This window comes from Megascapheus bottae, chromosome 16 (assembly GCF_031878675.1).
Source record: "Megascapheus bottae isolate mThoBot1 chromosome 16, mThoBot2.hap1, whole genome shotgun sequence".
In the NCBI taxonomy this organism is placed as follows: domain Eukaryota; kingdom Metazoa; phylum Chordata; class Mammalia; order Rodentia; family Geomyidae; genus Megascapheus; species Megascapheus bottae.
In genome coordinates, this window is record NC_143524.1 from 40,617,784 (window position 1) to 40,635,525 (window position 17,742).

The 17,742-nt window shown below is 38.7% G+C and overlaps 2 protein-coding genes across 2 annotated transcripts; both read left to right on the forward strand.

The window, feature by feature from the left end:
- Positions 1 to 388: 388 nt before the first annotated feature.
- LOC150053272 (olfactory receptor 6B9-like) lies at positions 389 to 1,315 on the forward strand. The gene has a single exon (XM_090349012.1). The coding sequence runs from the start codon at positions 389 to 391 to the stop codon at positions 1,313 to 1,315; it is 927 nt and encodes a 308-aa protein (XP_090205138.1).
- Positions 1,316 to 13,765: 12,450 nt separating this feature from the next.
- Positions 13,766 to 14,692, forward strand: LOC150053273 (olfactory receptor 6B9-like). The gene has a single exon (XM_090349014.1). It carries the CDS (start codon positions 13,766 to 13,768, stop codon positions 14,690 to 14,692), a length of 927 nt encoding a protein of 308 aa, XP_090205140.1.
- The last annotated feature ends 3,050 nt before the right edge of the window (positions 14,693 to 17,742 follow it).

Consider the following 17,742-nt stretch of genomic DNA (forward strand, 5'->3'; position numbering starts at 1 on the left):
TAAGATAGCAGCAGATATCTTTCCTGGGCATGAGGAGGCCTAGGAAGGAAATTAAGGAGACAATGAAAATTCAGAATAGAGTTATGATACCGCCAAGTTTGGGAAAATTCAGAATGACAGAGGTCAAAAGAGATAGAGACAAAAACAGAGACAGTGACAGAGGGTCTACCTTCATAGAATAGAAGAGGAAATAGAGATGAAATGAATACTAATATTCAAATCATTGTTACCAGGTGACTTACAGTTCTTATGAAAGTGAATTTTTAAAAAGTGGGTGAGTAACAGAACTTCTTTCATGGATCTTGTGCACAGGAAGGCTGGATTATTAACTCAGTTTGGTCTTGTGTGTGATGCCATAGGCCTGGTCGTTATTCACAGTGGACTGGTCATGCTGGATCTGAACATCACTCTGGTGAGCGAGTTCATCCTGGTGGGCTTCCCCACCGCCCCGTGGCTGCAGGTCCTGCTCTTCTTCCTCTTCCTTCTCATCTACCTCCTCGTCATCACAGAGAATCTTGTCATCATGTTCACTGTCTGGGTCACTGGCTCCCTCCACAAGCCTATGTACTATTTTCTGTGTAGCCTGTCCTTTCTGGAAGTCTGGTATGTCTCAGTGACAGTCCCCAAGATGCTGGATGGCTTCCTCCTACAGAGACGGCGCATCTCCTTCGATGGCTGCATGACCCAGCTCTACTTCTTTATCTCACTTGCCTGCACCGAATGCGTGCTCCTGGCAGCCATGGCCTATGACCGCTATGTGGCCATCTGCCATCCTCTGCGATACCCAGTCATCATGACGACGGGGTACTGTGTGCAGCTGGTGGCCCTCTCCTATGTGAGTGGCTTCATGATCACTGTGATCAAGGTCTACTTCATCTCACAGGTAACCTTTTGTGGTTCTAATGTCATGAACCACTTTTTCTGTGATATCTCACCAATCCTCAAGTTGGCCTGCAAAGACATGTCCACAGCTGAGCTAGTGGACTTCGCTTTGGCGATTGTCATCCTTATCTTCCCACTCACCACCACCATCCTCTCCTATATCTACATTGTGTCCACCATTCTGCGCATCCCCTCCACGCAGGGCAGGAGAAAGGCCTTCTCCACCTGTGCATCCCACCTCACGGTGGTCATCATCTATTACACAGCCATGATTTTCATGTATGCCAGGCCCAGAGCTATTGCATCATTTAATTCCAACAAGCTCATCTCAGCTGTGTATGCAGTCCTCACACCTATGCTAAATCCCTTTATCTACTGCCTAAGGAACCAGGAAGTCAAGAGTGCTATCAAGAAGACCTTGGGGGGCGGCTAGTGTCCCCTGCAGCACCGGAGGCATTTTGGCACGATGCCTCACATCCTGACATAGGTCATGATACTATTTATCACTAATACTGATCCACAGACCTGGATTCCTAAGAGCTAGGGAAATATAAACAAACATGTAAATGAGAAACAAGGTATTTGTTCTGTATTATTCTATGAACTGTTTTTAATGCGATGGCCAGGTCCCGAAGTAATTTAAAATGATATCATAATTTAATATATTGAATTTCAATTAAAGATTTACAATATAAAATTCATATTTAATATATGTACATTATCAAAATATAGCTCTAGTTCTTCAAAAACTCTATGAATTACTATCAACTTTGGATGATTTCCACATTCATTTGTTAGCCTCTCAGTTTCTTCACAGTATGATCTCCATGGTCCCTTCTGTTTTCAACTTCATGTTTTGCCTATAATGAACATGTACAAATGAATATGAGCTTTTTAACTATAATATTTCTTAAACTTGAATTTATGATTCAATACTATTTGCTAGACTTTTACATTGAACAAGGTCACAATCTGTCCTTCCAACTCATATGGATAAAGATCTTTCTAAAAATAGTAATCCACCTGGTGCTGGTGGTTTATGCCACTCAAGGGGCTGACAGCTGAGGATTGGGGTTTAAAGCCAGCCCAGGCAGGAAGTCTATGAGATGCCTATCTCCAATTAACCACCAGAGAACTGGAAGTGGGGATGTGATGCAAAATGTGCCAGCTTGGAGCAGAAGAACTCAGGGACAGCTCCCAGGACCTGAGGTCAAGCCCCATGATGGCCAAAAACAAAGCAAAGCAAAGCAAAAAAACCACCAATCTTTCTGTAGCCCCAAATTCCTTCATTCTTTTCATTAAGGATATTCTATTTTTCTATTACAGTGTTTCTATAAATCTAAACTTACCCCAAAATAGTATTTTTAAATGATAAATCCATGGTGCCATTTATTGTTAGAGTTTCTTTTTTGGTAAAATAATATAATAGAATTTTGCCTGATATCAAGGCTTCTCCATCTGGAGGTATATGGACCATTCTATTATGGTTTCTGCAAAAATGTCCCAGAAATGTTTTACTCTTCTGCAAAAAACTGGATGAAAACTCATGAAATTCATTGACAGATGCTTTCTTCTTTAAGTGTTTGATAAGAAGCAAAGCATAATTGACACATAAGAAGTGCTAGGTTTAATCTTCATCAAATTGCAGCTAGTTGAAGAAATTAATTCAAATCTTCCAGAATTAGCAACATTTGTGTAGGACTCTTCTTTTCTTCAGGACTTCTTCAGCTACTCATAGGCACTTTAACTTTCTACCTAGACAGAGTATGTCTGCGGGCTTTCATTCTTGTAAAACCTTTAGCAGTCATTTCTAGATTGGAGGCTTGCTTGAGCTAGAAATTATAGCAAAGATTCCAGACCTTAATAGGTTGTGGATAACTTGAGAGACAAAAAGGGCTTCTGCTTCCTGATGAATAGGGCTGTGAGTGTGACCGCTTGTCCCCACAGAAACTAGCTATTCTATTACCTTACATTTTGCTGTCATTGCTTTGATTCTTTCTTAAAAACTTCCTTCTAAATGTTGAAAGCCCTTTCAATATTTTTCTACTGACAAAATCCTTCTTTATAGTCCCTGTTTTAGCACAGAAAGCATTCTATATTGTGTACATGATACAAAGCAATTTCAGAACTGTGTTTGTTATTCAGAATTTTTCATGTCTATTCATATGTGTGTTTTTTTCCCCTGTGGTTCTTTTCTGTTCTCCCAGATTGAGGTATGACTCACAGAATAAAATTGTATTCACTCCATATTGACATCGTGATGATTTGTATATTACAATCAAGCTAGTTGACCTACCCATCTTCATGACATATATTTACTCTTCTACATGTCATGAGAATGGTTGGTTTAGCAGGGGTGAAGAAGAATGGGTAATAATGATCAACAATGTGAACTTTCAGCTCTAAGATACATAATATCCTAGGCTCCAATATATAGTGTGGAGACTACAGTTCATAATAGTTGTATAGCTGAAATTCTCTGTACGGGTCAATGAGAATGGCTGTCTTCTATTCCCCTTTCTTTTTTATCCCTTTATTTTCTTATTTATTTATTATTTATTTGGTGGGTCATGGGGCTTGAACTCAGCCTGGGCATTGTCCCTGAGATCTTTAGCTCAAGGCTACTACCCTACTCTTGAGCCAAGCCCCACTTTCCATTTTCTCGTGATTAATTGGAGATAAGAGTCTCAGGTCCTTTTGTGCCCTGACTGGCTTTGAACCTAGATCCTCAAATCTCAGTCTCCTCAGTAGCTAGGATTTCAGGCGTGAGCCACTGCGCCCAACTCCCCTTTCTTTTTTTTAACCCATGGGTATTTACTATATTTTTTGCTTTATGGATATCATGAGATTTCCAACAAAATATATAGCTATAAAAATGAATTTAGTGTGTAAGGATGGGAGGAGGAAAATGGGACAAAGTAAAGGAAGGGGGAAATTGAAACCAATGGAAAGGGTGACATTGTCCAAAGAAGAAATACACTCATTACGAGACTCAAAAAACGGTAATCCTTTTGTACAGCACCTTAATAATATAATAACTGTATTTTAAAAATATTTTTATTGTAATTAATTAAAGGGTTACATGATATTTGCCAGATAGAAGGTACATTAATTTCCATACATTGATACCCTTTCACATGTCTTGGTCCCCATTACCCTCCCTTCCCACCCCCCCATCTTGATTTTCCCCCTTTCCCTATCCAATTTCAAATAACCAAATACAAATATATCCAATATATCAGATAACAAAGTGAGATACTGTAACAATAAGATATAACCAAGGGACAGCAAAAGAGATGATAGATAACATAGGACATTAAGGACAGCAATCATTCATTGTATGGCTTTTGTTTCAGTATCCTGGAGGTCCTTTCAATTAGCTTCATACTATATGGCCTTATGTATCAAGGTTTTGCTCTATTGCAAATCTCTGCAAGGAGAGGCCAAGGTTTCTACTGATTATGACAAATGAGGGGAACCACTGAGCCTAATTTCCTTTGAGTCTGGCTTACTTCACTTAATATGAGTTTTTCTAAGACTTTCCATTTCCTAACAAATGGGGAGATGTCGTTCTTTCTGACAGCAGCATAGAATTCCACTGTGTACAAATATCACAACTTGTTGATCCACTCATCAACTGAGGGACATCTAGGTTGGTTCCATATCTTTGCTATGGTGAACAATGCTGCAATGAACATTGTTGTGCTAGTGGATTTAGTATGCCCTAGTTTCTGGATGGTTGGGTAAATGCCAAGTAGTGGAATTGCTGGGTCATAGGGGAGCTCTATGTTTAGCCTTTTGAGGAACTGCCATACTGCTTTCCATAGTGGCTGAACCAGTTTGCACTCCCACCAACAGTGCAGTAGTGATCCCTCCTGGCCACATCCCCTCCAGCATCTGTTATTATTCGTTTTCCTGATCCTGGCCATTCTAATTGGAGTGAGGTGAAATCTTAGCGTTGTTTTGATTTGCATTTCTTTTATGACCAGAGATGTTGAGCATTTCTTTATGTGTCTATAGGCCATTTTTGTTTCTTCTTCAGAGAAGACTCTCTTTAAGTCTTTGGCCCATTTTTTAATGGGATGGTTGTTACTTTGGAGATTAGTTTTGGATTGATTCAATTTTTTGAGTTGTTGATATATTTTAGATATGAGGCCTTTGTCCGTTGTATGGTTGGTGAAGATCTTCTCCCATTCTGTAGGCTTCCTAATTAGTTTACTAGCTATGTCCTTTGCCATACAAAAGCTCTGCAGTTTAATGCAGTCCCACTTATCCAGCCTTTCTCTGATTTGTTGTGATTTTTGGTCCTTATGAAGAAAGTTTCGACCTGTGCCAAGGAGGCCTAGTGTATCTCCTATTCCTTCTTGTAAAGTTTTCAGTGTGTCAGCTTTTACCTCCAGGTCTTTGATCCATTTGGACTTAATTCTAGTGCAAGGTGACAAAGAAGGATCCAACTTTAGTTTTCTGCAGGTGCTTAACCAGTTCTGCCAGCACCACTTGTTGAAGAGGCTGTCTTTCTTCCATTCTATTTTTTTGGCTCCCTTGTCAAAGATTAGGTGGCTATAAGTCTGTGGTTTAATATCTGGGTCCTCAGTTCTATTCCATTGGTCTTCAGGCCTGTTCTTGTGTCAGTACCAAGCTGTTTTGGTAATTATAGCTCTGTGATAGAGTCTAAAGTTTGGAATTGAAATTCCTCCTGCGCTATTCTTTCTGCTAAGAAGTGTTTTTGCTATACAGGGTCTTTTATTATTCCATATGAAATTTTGGATTGCCTCTTCTATTTCTTTAAAGAATGCCATTGGGATATTGATGGGTATTGCGTTGAATTTGTAGATAGCCCTTGGCAAGATTGTCATTTTCACGATGTTGATTCTTCCAATCCAGGAGCATGGGAGGTTTTTCCATTTCCTCAGTTCTGCTTTAATGTCCTTTTTCATGGTTTTCAAGTTTTCATCAAAAAGGTCCTTTACATTCTTAATTAAGCTAATTCCTAGGTACTTTATTTTCTTTGAGGCTATTGCGAAAGGAGTTGCTTTCCTGATTGTTGCCTCATTCTTCTCACTGTTGGGGTAGAGGAAGGCAGTTGATTTTTGAGGGTTGATTTTATACCCTGCTACCCTTCCAAAGTTTTGAATCAGCTCAAGGAGCTTGGGAGTAGAGTCTATAGGATTCTTTAAATACAGAATCATGTCATCTGCAAAGAGGGATAGTTTTACTTCCTCTTTCCCTATTTGGATCCCCTTTATGCTTGCTTCTTGCCTTATTGCACTGGCTAGGAATTCTAATACTATGTTAAAGAGGAGTGGAGAGAGTGGGCATCCTTGTCTTGTTCCTGATTTTAGAGGGAATGGCTTTAGCTTTTCGCCATTAAGTATAATACTAGCTGTGGGTTTGTCATACACAGCCTTTATTATATTGAGGAATGTTCCATGGAGTCCTAGTTTCTGCAGAGCTTTTAACATAAAGGGGTGTTGGACCTTGTCAAACGCCTTTTCTGTATCTATTGAGACAATCATGTGATTTTTGTCCTTGCTCCTGTTGATGTGTTGAATTATATTAATTTGTTTGCATATGTTGAACCAGCTTTGCCTCCCTGTGATGAATCCAGTTTGATCATAGTGTATAATTTTTTTTGATAAGTTGTTGTAGACGGTTGGCCAGTATTTTGTTGAGAAGTTTTGCATCGATGTCCATCAAAGAAATAGGTCTATAGTTCTCTTTTTTTTTTTTTGCCAGTCCTGGGCTTGAGCTCAGGGCCTGAGCCCTGTCCTTGGACTTTCTCAAGGCTAGCACTCTACCACTTGAGCCTCAGCACCATTTCCAGCTTTTGTCTATGTATGTGGTACCAAGGAATCGAACCTGGGTCTTCGTGCATGCTAGGCAAGCACTTTAACCACTAGGCCAAACTCCCGGCCCCCTATATAATTCTCTTTCTTTGACCAAACTCATTCTATGAAGCCAGTATAACCCTCATCACCAAACTCATTCAATAAATGTATTTTTAAAAATGAATTTAGTTATTTATTCTTGATTGCTTAAAAAGCTCTGCACATTTTATTGTATGTCCATTAAAACATTTTGGGTGCTATGGACATTATAATAGTTTTAACTTTAAGCTGCACACTGCAGTTATAAGTGATTTACATGTCACCATTATGGAACTAATGTATTGTCAGACTATGTATTTACCACTTACTTCTATATTCTCATTTTAGTAATTAATTAATTAATGTGATTAATTAATTCTCATTTTATTAATTCTTCATTTCTTCTTGACAAAGTCTATAACTATTTCATAAAACTGGCTTAGTGTTGATAAACCATCTAGGCTGTGTTCTTCTGGTTATCCCCCAATTTTGAAGGACAGCCTTGTTATATAAAGTATTGGTGGTTGAAAATTTCTTCCATCACTCTCAATATATTATTCCTCTCTCCTGGCTTGCAGAATTTCTGATAAGAAATCTACCAATGGCCAGGTGCAATGGCTCATGCCTGTAATCCTGGCTACTGAGGAGGCTGAGATCTGAGGGTCAAGATTCAAAGCCAGCCCCGGCACAAAAGGACTTGAGACTCTTATCTCCAGTTAACCTCTAGAAAATGGAAAATGGGGCTTGGCTCAAGTGTGGATTGGTAGCCTTAAGCTGAAGAGCCCAGGCCTGGAATTCAAATCTCATGACTGACAAAAAATGAAAAAAAAAAAAGAAATCTACTAGTGATATAATGAAGGTTCTATTCATGTGACAAGTGTCTTTTTCTCATGACTGCTTTCAGGTTTCTTTTATCCAGCCAGATGCAGGTAGCTCTCACCTATAATCGTAGTTACTTGGGGGGCCAGAAATAGGAGGACCATGCTCTGAGGCAGAAGAGTCCCTGATTCTTATAATTGCGGTTAACCAGTGAAAATCTGGAAGTGGAACTGTGGCTGAAATGACAGCGCACCAGCTCTGAACAAAAAGCTAAAGGACAGTGCTCAGGCCTTGAGTTCAAGCCCTAGGACTAGTGCATGCATGCATGCACATACAAATTTGTTTCATTTTTTGAGTTTTTGACAACTTGACCAGGATTTATCCATTCAAGCTGCCATAACATAATGTCACAGACTTGGTGATGGAGCAAATGAATTGTTTTCATAGTTATGAAGAAGTCCAGGATCAAGATGCTACAGATTTGCTTCTATGATTTGCTTCCTTCCTAAGAGATAGAGACTACTTGCAGTGTTCTTGAATGGTATAAAGACTGAGGTAGTTGCTGTGGCCTCTTTGGTAAGGACATAGATCCTTTTAACCAAACTATCTACCCACCTAAAGAGCTAAGGCCTCATCTCCTAACACCTTTACATTAAGTCTTCAGTATATAAATTTAAAAGAGAATGTAATTGTTGATGTTATGACAGATTATTGTATGCTGACTTAAGACATTTTTGATTTGGACCTGATTTAGATTGAATCTGAATGTTCATATATCTCCCAGATGTGGAAAGATTTCATCATTATTTCTTTAAATAGCCTTTCTGTCCATTCCCCTCTCTCTTTTCCTTTTAAGATACTCTTAGAAACTTTCTCTTTGATGGTACTCCATAAAGCCTACAGGTTTTATATATTCTTTTTTTTTACTTTTTTCTTATTGTCCTTCAACTGAATACTTTGAACTCACCTGTCTTCAAATTTGATGATTTATATCTACATTATCAGTTGTACTGTTAGATTTCTCTATTTCAATTTTCATTTCAATTATTCTATTCTCCCTTAAAATTTCTGTATGGTTCTTTTTATGTTTTAGCTGTTTCTTTTTTTAATTATATTTTATTGTGGGGTAATGTAGAGAGGGGTTACAGTTATTCCCCAGATTGTAGGTGCATTACTTCTCACACATTAATACCCCTTCTCATGTTTGTGTCCCCATTTCCCTCCTCTACCCCGTCTGTTTTAGTTGTTTCTTGAATTTATTTTTTCATTATTTTTCTGCTTTTGTTAAACGTTTTACTTGTGTTTTCATTAGCTTGCTGAATATCTGTAGTACAGTTATTGTAAATCCCGTGTTCGACAATTCATAGGCTCTCCATGAGCTTTTTGTTTGCTCTACCACTTGAGCCACAGCTCTACTTCTGGCTTTTTGGTGGTTAATTTGGTTCTAACCATGACCTTGACATCTCAGTTTCCTAAGCAGCTAGGGTTACAGATGTGAACCACTGGTATCTGGGTGTTATATTCTTAAATAGTATATTATCTCCCTTATTTCTGATGGTCTTTGTAGCCTTGCATAGATGTCTCCACATTGAAAGAAGTAGCTGCTCTTTTTGACTGGCTATTGTCAAAATATTCCAGTCTACTTGGAGGAAGAACAGTGAAGTCTGTTGTGGATCTGAGACTAGTAGTATAAGGCATTGAGTGTTGGTATGTGTGGTGCAAAAAGCATGTTCTGGGTCCAAAAGCATGTTCTGTCTTCTTGACATAGGAGGCTGGAGTCTAAACATCTGCCAAGGTCCCTTTTGGTAGAACTACAGGAGGTCCACTGTTGCTCTGATGGATATTAGAGGCCTTAGCATCATCACTTAATCCAACTACAGTGTCTGGTACTAAGATAGAGGCCAAGGCACTCATGGATGCTGAATGTTCATGCATGCAGCTACCTGAATAAATATGCAGTGTGCATGTGCATGTACATAGATGTGGGACCAGCATCAGATGCCTGAAAGGAACTGGAGAATGACTCAGGATCAGAGCTGTAAAGCAAAATTGTTTATCATGGTATGATAGTCAAACTTTTACCCTTCCATTAATCTAGATTGACAGCTGTCAGATAAAGCAGAAAATATTTCTCCCTCCTCAGAGTTCTCATGGTATTCTTCACATCTCTTTTATGACACATCTTAAATGGATCCTAGTTATTTCATTTGTTGCATCTTCCATTTTAGAGGTCAGAGCTCATGACTTACATTTTTTTTAACAATGTATGTACAACAATCCTATTATAGTGAGATTTACAAAGATTGAACAAATGCAGCATTGGTATTCAGTGGACACTGGGTGGAAAATGAACTATTCAACTTGTGGGCAGGGACAGGAGAGAAAAACCGGGAGGGAGTGAGGGAAGGAGTGACATTGTCCAAAAAGAAATGTACTTATGGGGCCTGGAGTTTGGCCTAGTGGTAAAGTGCTTGCCTAGTAAGCATGAAGACCCAAGTTCAATTCCTCAGTACCACATGCATAGAAAAAGGTGGAAGTGGTACTAAGGCTCAAGTGGTAGAGCTCTAGCCTTGAGAAAAGCCAAAGACAGGGCTCAGGCCCTGAGTTCAAGCCCAGGACTGGCAAAAAAAATAAGAAATGTACTTATTACCTAACTTATGTAACTGTAACTCCTCTGTATATCACCTTTATAACAACATTAAAAAATTTAAAAAGTGAGACTCATAAAACCAGAAAATACATTTAAATATAAAGAATTCAAAAATTACTAAATATCAGGGTTACTTTTAAACTAGTTAGGTCTTTTTTTTTACATTTTTGTTTCTGAGTAAAACAGGTATTATATTACCTTTCATATACTGGAAAGTAAAAGAACCATATCATATCTAAGTATAAATAGTGTGGTTCAGTATTAAATAGAAATTAATAAGCATATGTACATTCAGCTTCGCAGGTCCCCAAAAGGTAGGCTTGGAACCCCCCAAGTTTCCCCTGAGCCAGGACAAAATGAATATAAGTTGGCCTTTGGGAATAAGACAGAAAAAATGTGAGCAGTTGCTGAATATATTCCTTTGTTTCTGTTTTCTTGTCACAGAGCTATGGTAGCTACCATGAAGAAAAAATAAAGATCATACATAATTCTCAAAAGAGTAGAAGAATCGGCAGAGATTGTTTGCTTTTCCATATCAGTATAAATGCTTGAAGAATTTTTTTCATTCTCAGAATAAAGCATGAGGAACCATGTGAGTAGTTAGTAATATGAAAAGAGACTGATTCTCAAAGGAAAATGAAGACATACTTAGGAAAACTGACCACAGGTACTATTCTTGAACAAGAGAAAGGCTATCTGAGTAATAAAAAGGCAGTGTATTTGTACTGAAGGTTGGTAAAATTGGCATACCTACGTGTTCTAATATATTTTAGTTACAAAAAATACATTTCTTATTTCAGGGGATGTCAGTAAATGTGGTGTTGGTTTAGATCAAGGACATTTAGATCTAGAAAAGGTAGTTCTAGAGTATGCTAAAAGAAGTTTTGTTTAAATCTGGGATACTAAGGAGATACCCGTGCTTAGTGCCTCTCCTTTTACCTCAAGGACAATAAAATGAGGATTTTGCATTTCTATGTACTTTTGGGAAAAAATGGAAAAAATATGAAAGAAACATGAGTATATATGAGTAATAAAACTTTTTTAAAAATTAAGTTAGGAAGAAGGCATGAGATGTATAAGTCAGAAAGTTTTCACACATTCTATAGTCTTTTTGGTTTTATTCCCCAGAAGGCAATAGGAAAATGAATAAGGAGGGGAAAAGTGCATGTTTATGAGTACATGAGTAAGACATCTGGACACATACAGTTAAGTGAACGTGCATTGGAGTAGTCTGTGACATAATAGCCTATACAAGTCCTGTGTTAAATGCCTTTGGTACAGTGACCGATTCAATTCTAACAATACATTCTAATAATCTAGGTATTAGTTTACTTTTCTTTCCTTGTTTTTCTGGTCCTGGGCCTTGAACTCTGGGCCTGGGCACTTCCCTGAGCTTCTTTTGCTTAAGGCAACACTCTACCACTTGACTCACAGCACCATTTCATTTCTTTTCTGAGTAGATTATTGGAGTCTCATAGACTTTCCTTCCCAGGCTGGCTTTGAACCATGATCTTCAGATCTCAACCTCCTGAGTAGCTAGGATTATAGGCTTGAGCCACTCACATCCTGCTATAGGTGTTTCTTAATGGAAACATATTTGTCCATAGGAAAAGGTATGGAAATATTTACATGTTAATTGATCTCTTCAGTATGGCATAGCTATTAGGTAATAAAAACAAGACTGAAAACTTTCTCTGACCCTAGAGCCAGAACTCTTCTATTCAATGCAGGAGTGAGTGTGTGGTAAAGTGTGCTGCTGCTGAAAGGATTATGGATTGCTACACATGACCTTAAGAATGGAAACTTATAGGTTAGTGCTGCTTCCTCCTGGGGCTAGATCTTGGAAATACACGGATATTGTCAGAAACCAGACAAGATTCTTTTCTTCTATGGCAAAGCATTTTGCTGAAAGCATTGACAAATTCACCTTAGAAGTTTTAACTGGGAACTTTCCTCAGAGAGGAAAGTGTCAATTGGAATCTATACTTCTACCTAACCACCAGTGCTGAGCGAAGTCTATGCTCTGGAAAGAAGATAAGTGGTGCTAATAATATGTCCTTCAGCACTTCAGCCTTTAATCTACTGACATGAACTAGGACCACAGAACTCTAGTTTAAGGGCCAAGCAGAAGAAACTCCAACCCATCTATCATTTTCTGTGTGCCACACAAACAATAAGATGGATAAGAATTAGGCAGGAACAGGAACACAGGTCTATGGTAGCATCAAGTCACAAGCTCTAAGGATAAGTAAGTCATTAGCTAGATACTCATTTACACATAAATTGCTGCCTTCCACGGGACAAGATACATCTGTGCTTTTGTTGCACACCTAAGGCCTTATGCCTTTCTCTCCTCCTGAACCAGGGTTTGATACAATAGTGACCCTAACAAGTTCAGGTCTACTGTTCAGACTTTGTGAAAGAATGTGTATTTTTTTTGCTAGTCCTGGGGCTTGGACTGGGGGCCTGAGCTCTATCCTACGGCTTTCTCAAGGTTAGCACTCTACCACTTGAGCCACAGCATCACTTCTGGCTTTTTCTGTGTATGTGGTACCAAGGAATTGAACCCAGGACTTCATGTATGCTGGGAAAGCATTCTACCACTAGGCCATGCTCCAGGCCCAGGATTATTCTTTATAACTGTTTGGTTTTATGCTCGCAAAGTGTGCTTTTTATGAAAGTATCTTAAGAGTGCAAGTCCTGAATATGTCAAGGATATGCATCCTGGCACTAGAGAAATGATAGACAGACAGACAGACAGATGTGCCCCCTGCCAGTGGAGAACAAAAGATATTTTTTTCTACCTCTGATTATTTCCTGTAAATCTCATATCTGCCATCCATACATTAATTCACTTGTTCATTCATATAGAATTATTATCTATGTGTTTTCTAATCACAGGTCTAGGCATTCAAATCATAGTCATTATGAACAAGGGCTTTGAATTTTGGAGGACTAATGTGTAGAAGGGAGAAATATTCTTGCATTAAGACTGTGCTTTGGATAGCAAATATTCCAGATCTGCTTCACCAAGATTTTGCAGATAACTCCTAAGAGACTATTTCTAATACTGAAACTTAAAAGTTTCCTCAGAATTTAATTGACAGAAATGGTGGTGGGTCAAAAAGTTCAGCTAAAGAATCACTCAAATACTGTACGTGTGAAGGATTTTCTAATGCTACCTTCCATGTTTCATTTCAGGTAGGAGTAAATGATTACTCAGTAATTTCCAACTTAGAGAATAGAATCAACATGGAGGAAACATCTAGATCTAGCTTCATTAACAAAGGAGCGAGAAACAATGGAAATCTTGACAGTCCAATCACTGTGACTAGGTGAAAGTGATTTTAGATTCAATGAGACTTCCATTTACAAAAGTACTTGGATGAAAAATATTTGCATTGCATTGCTCTAATGGGCAGATTTAGTTTTAGGAAACAAATAATGAATTACTAATATATTTAGGGGTTTTGTCTGATGCCATATATATTAGACATATGATTACGTCTAATAATCATATTGGACATTGATTTCACTAGTGGTGGTCATGCTGGATCTGAACATCACTCTGGTGAGCGAGTTCATCCTGGTGGGCTTCCCCACCGCCCCGTGGCTGCAGGTCCTGCTCTTCTTCCTCTTCCTTCTCATCTACCTCCTCGTCATCACAGAGAATCTTGTCATCATGTTCACTGTCTGGGTCACTGGCTCCCTCCACAAGCCTATGTACTATTTTCTGTGTAGCCTGTCCTTTCTGGAAGTCTGGTATGTCTCAGTGACAGTCCCCAAGATGCTGGATGGCTTCCTCCTACAGAGACGGCGCATCTCCTTCAATGGCTGCATGACCCAGCTCTACTTCTTTGTCTCACTTGCCTGCACCGAATGCGTGCTCCTGGCAGCCATGGCCTATGACCGCTATGTGGCCATCTGCCATCCTCTGCGATACCCAGTCATCATGACGACGGGGTACTGTGTGCAGCTGGTGGCCCTTTCCTACGTGAGTGGCTTCATGGTGTCTGTGATCAAGGTCTACTTCATCTCACAGGTAACTTTCTGTGGTTCCAATGTCATGAACCACTTTTTCTGTGATATCTCACCAATCCTCAAGTTGGCCTGCAAAGACATGTCCACAGCTGAGCTAGTGGACTTCGCTTTGGCGATTGTCATCCTTATCTTCCCACTCACTACCACCATCCTCTCCTATATCTACATTGTGTCCACCATTCTGCGCATCCCCTCCACGCAGGGCAGGAGAAAAGCCTTCTCCACCTGTGCATCCCACCTCACGGTGGTCATCATCTATTACACAGCCATGATTTTCATGTATGCCAGGCCCAGAGCTATTGCATCATTTAATTCCAACAAGCTCATCTCAGCTGTGTATGCAGTCCTCACACCTATGCTAAATCCCTTTATCTACTGCCTAAGGAACCAGGAAGTCAAGAGTGCTATCAAGAAGACCTTGGGGGGCGGCTAGAGCCTCCCATTGCTCTCATCCTCGGCACCAAGCTCCATTTTGTGGCATTTATTACGGTGTTATTTATTCTCCCCACTCCTTCACACACTTGAATTTCTAAAGAACCACGGTACAGGAAAACTAAAAACCAGAAAATAAAAGATAATGGAAAAATAATACTTACTTGTCAGTTTAAGTGAAGACCATTATTAACAACTGTAAATATTTCTGGGTACCTTGAAACAAACATAGAATGTATACACTACTGCTCTTAGTACTTGTAATAAAAATTCTTCTTATAAACTTTCACGAGTCTATTATGGTTAACTTGTTACTATCACAAATCAGCAAACCAAGATATATTAATGGTAAACATGTATAATAGTACATGTATTCATGTCATATATGAATATGTATGCATGTATATATAGGTATATATGAATATGTATGTGATGAATCTTTTAACCTAAGGCCACAGTGCTCATACCTTCCAAATTTTTATTTAGATTTTAAATATTCTTTTTTCCAATGTCTTTAATTTTTAGATAAATGAAGGATGCCACCATCTTCTATTTCCTTCGTATTTGCTTCAATACCTTCTTGCCTGCTGAGACTAGAGAGGGGAAATCTCAGTGCTGGGGCTAAAATGGATGGAGTTGGGGGAGCTCATGCTAAGTGAAATAAACTCGGTATGGGAAGACAAACACTGTATGGAATCACTTACATGTAGGATCTTTGTGAGACTTTGCCTCACACACAAGTCACATGCAGAGGAAGTCAGGATGCAAGGTGGGGTTTTGTCATCAAATGTTCTGAAGCAAGCAGCGACAGCAGCAACTTTTCTAGTGTGGTTAAGACAAGGAAGTTGTGGAGCTAAAGACTCAGTCTAAGGAATTATCTAGTTTCCTTCAAACATTTGATGCAAATGTTTGATCAGGAAATGCTTCAAAGAAGAAGCATTTCCTGTTCCGGAAGTTCGGAGGGGATGCCACTGTTTATTAACAGAATGCTAATATTAGAGCCACTGTAGGATAACTGTTATTTGCACTGAGCCTTGATTTTCTTGTTATAAAACAGGAAAAGCAATGATACAGAGCTGTTAGAAAGGTTAAGCTATATTACACCTCTGTGGAGTGTTTACTGTGGGCCAAACATGGACTCTTTCCTATATTCTCAGATGGCTTTGTAGCCTTAGCCATGGTGTTCTTACATTTTAAAGATAGAGCTGACCTTAGTTATCTTGCTGACTAAAGGATGTATGGTAAATAAGTTACATGTTACAATAATTCAGAAGTTTCTGGTTATAAAATGAAGTGAATTATTTTATGTCTGTAAGAAATATCCCAGAGTTGCAAGTTTTCAACTATTAACAAGTAATTTTTTTGAATTTGTAAACCTTGTAAATGCTGAAAATCACATTTCTGCTTAGGTATTCATGGAACAATATTATAACAACTGTTATAATTATATCCATATATAAAAGTTAAAATTTTAAATTATTTCATCTATACTTTCAAATAAATCTTAACTGAATGAATAACTTGATATAACTATCTCTATAAAATAATTTTATAAAGTAAGGTAACTTTTGCTCATGAATTTCAGTACTCAATATATATTTATGTGGATGCTGTTCACGGGGCCCAACTTTTCCTTATTAATCTTTGTTCATCTTATTTTTAAATATAGTAGCTAGCAGAAAAATGAAAAAGAAATCTCCAAATACTTTCCTTTAACTTCAACTATGATTACTATACATGATAGTTTTTCCCCCCTTTTCATTCTTGTTTTTATTGGCAGTACTAAGGTATGAACTCAGGGCCCTAGACTTCCTAGGTGGTAGTCTACCTTTTTAACCATGCCTACAAAATCTCTTCTACTTAAGCTTTTTTGTAGACAATGTCTTGTGTTTTTTCTAGGGCTAGCCTAAGACCACAATCCTTCGATGTCATCTTATACAGCTGAGATCATGGGTGTTAAATACCATAGCTGGCTTATTGATTGAAATGAGGGTTCGTTCACTTTATGCCTAGGCTGGCCTTGAACCATGGTGCACTTCCCAGTCAGGTAACTGGGGTTTTACTTACTGGTTTCATAGAGTTGTAAGAGGACAAGCTACATTTTTCACACTTTAGATCTGTGACTTCAAACCTCTTTTGGTCACTACAGAGTAAACCTTATTCTTATTCTTAGACCTAGAAAAGCCCAAACAATCTCCTTGTCCTTTTCCTTAGACACATAGCCTAATCATGGCTGTTAAAGCTTTGTTAATCTGGTAATAATGGGAGACAAAGGAAGACTGAGGCAGAGGGAATAGGAGCTTGCATTCTAGTTTAGAGTAGAAATATCAATTTCCTATTCCACTTGGAAGCTGTCCTTGGCTGTGGATTCTACTTTGTTTTGTTACTGATCTTTAAGGATAGCTATTCCTCCTTTAAGCCCCTACTCAAGTTACTCCCAATTCCCATTCATAAAATATGGGAGTGAAGGAAGTGGCACTGTAGCAAAGCGGTAGAGCACTAGACTTGAGCTGAAGAGCTCAGGGACAATGCATAGGCTCACAGTTCAAGTCCCACAACTGACAGGAAAAAAAGAAATGGGAGTGGAAAGAGCAGTTTGAAACAACTCAAAGGAGAATCAAGATAAATCTAAAAGGGTGAAAGGGCCAAAATTAGGCTACAAAGAAGACAAAACTTTTGTCTTTCTCAACAAATGCTTCTTTGTGTAATTATGAATTTGATGTGCAGGTGGAGACAATGACTACTGTGAAATCACTGCTTTGCTACTCTTACTAACATCCCTTGTAGCAGTATCTTAATGAGCAAGTCTTAGCTAATGGTTATTTCATTAGAGAAAGGAAGGAAATCAAGGTTGGGATCTACCCAACTGTAGATTCTGTCTGCATGAGATTGTGGGAGGAGTCAGCAAACAAAGCTGGCAGAGGATGTTGCAGTAAAAGAGCTCAAGAGCAAGAGTGAGAGCCAAGGTGGACCTGAGAAAGGACAGGGACAAGTAGTGAACAGACAAAAGACAGAAGAAAATCATAGCAAGTTATGAAATTTAACAAGGGC

Excerpts from the sequence above, each read along its gene's own strand:
- LOC150053272 (XM_090349012.1), top strand. The coding sequence starts at position 389 with ATGCTGGATCTGAACATCACTCTGGTGAGCGAGTTCATCCTGGTGGGC.
- LOC150053273 (XM_090349014.1), top strand. The coding sequence starts at position 13,766 with ATGCTGGATCTGAACATCACTCTGGTGAGCGAGTTCATCCTGGTGGGC.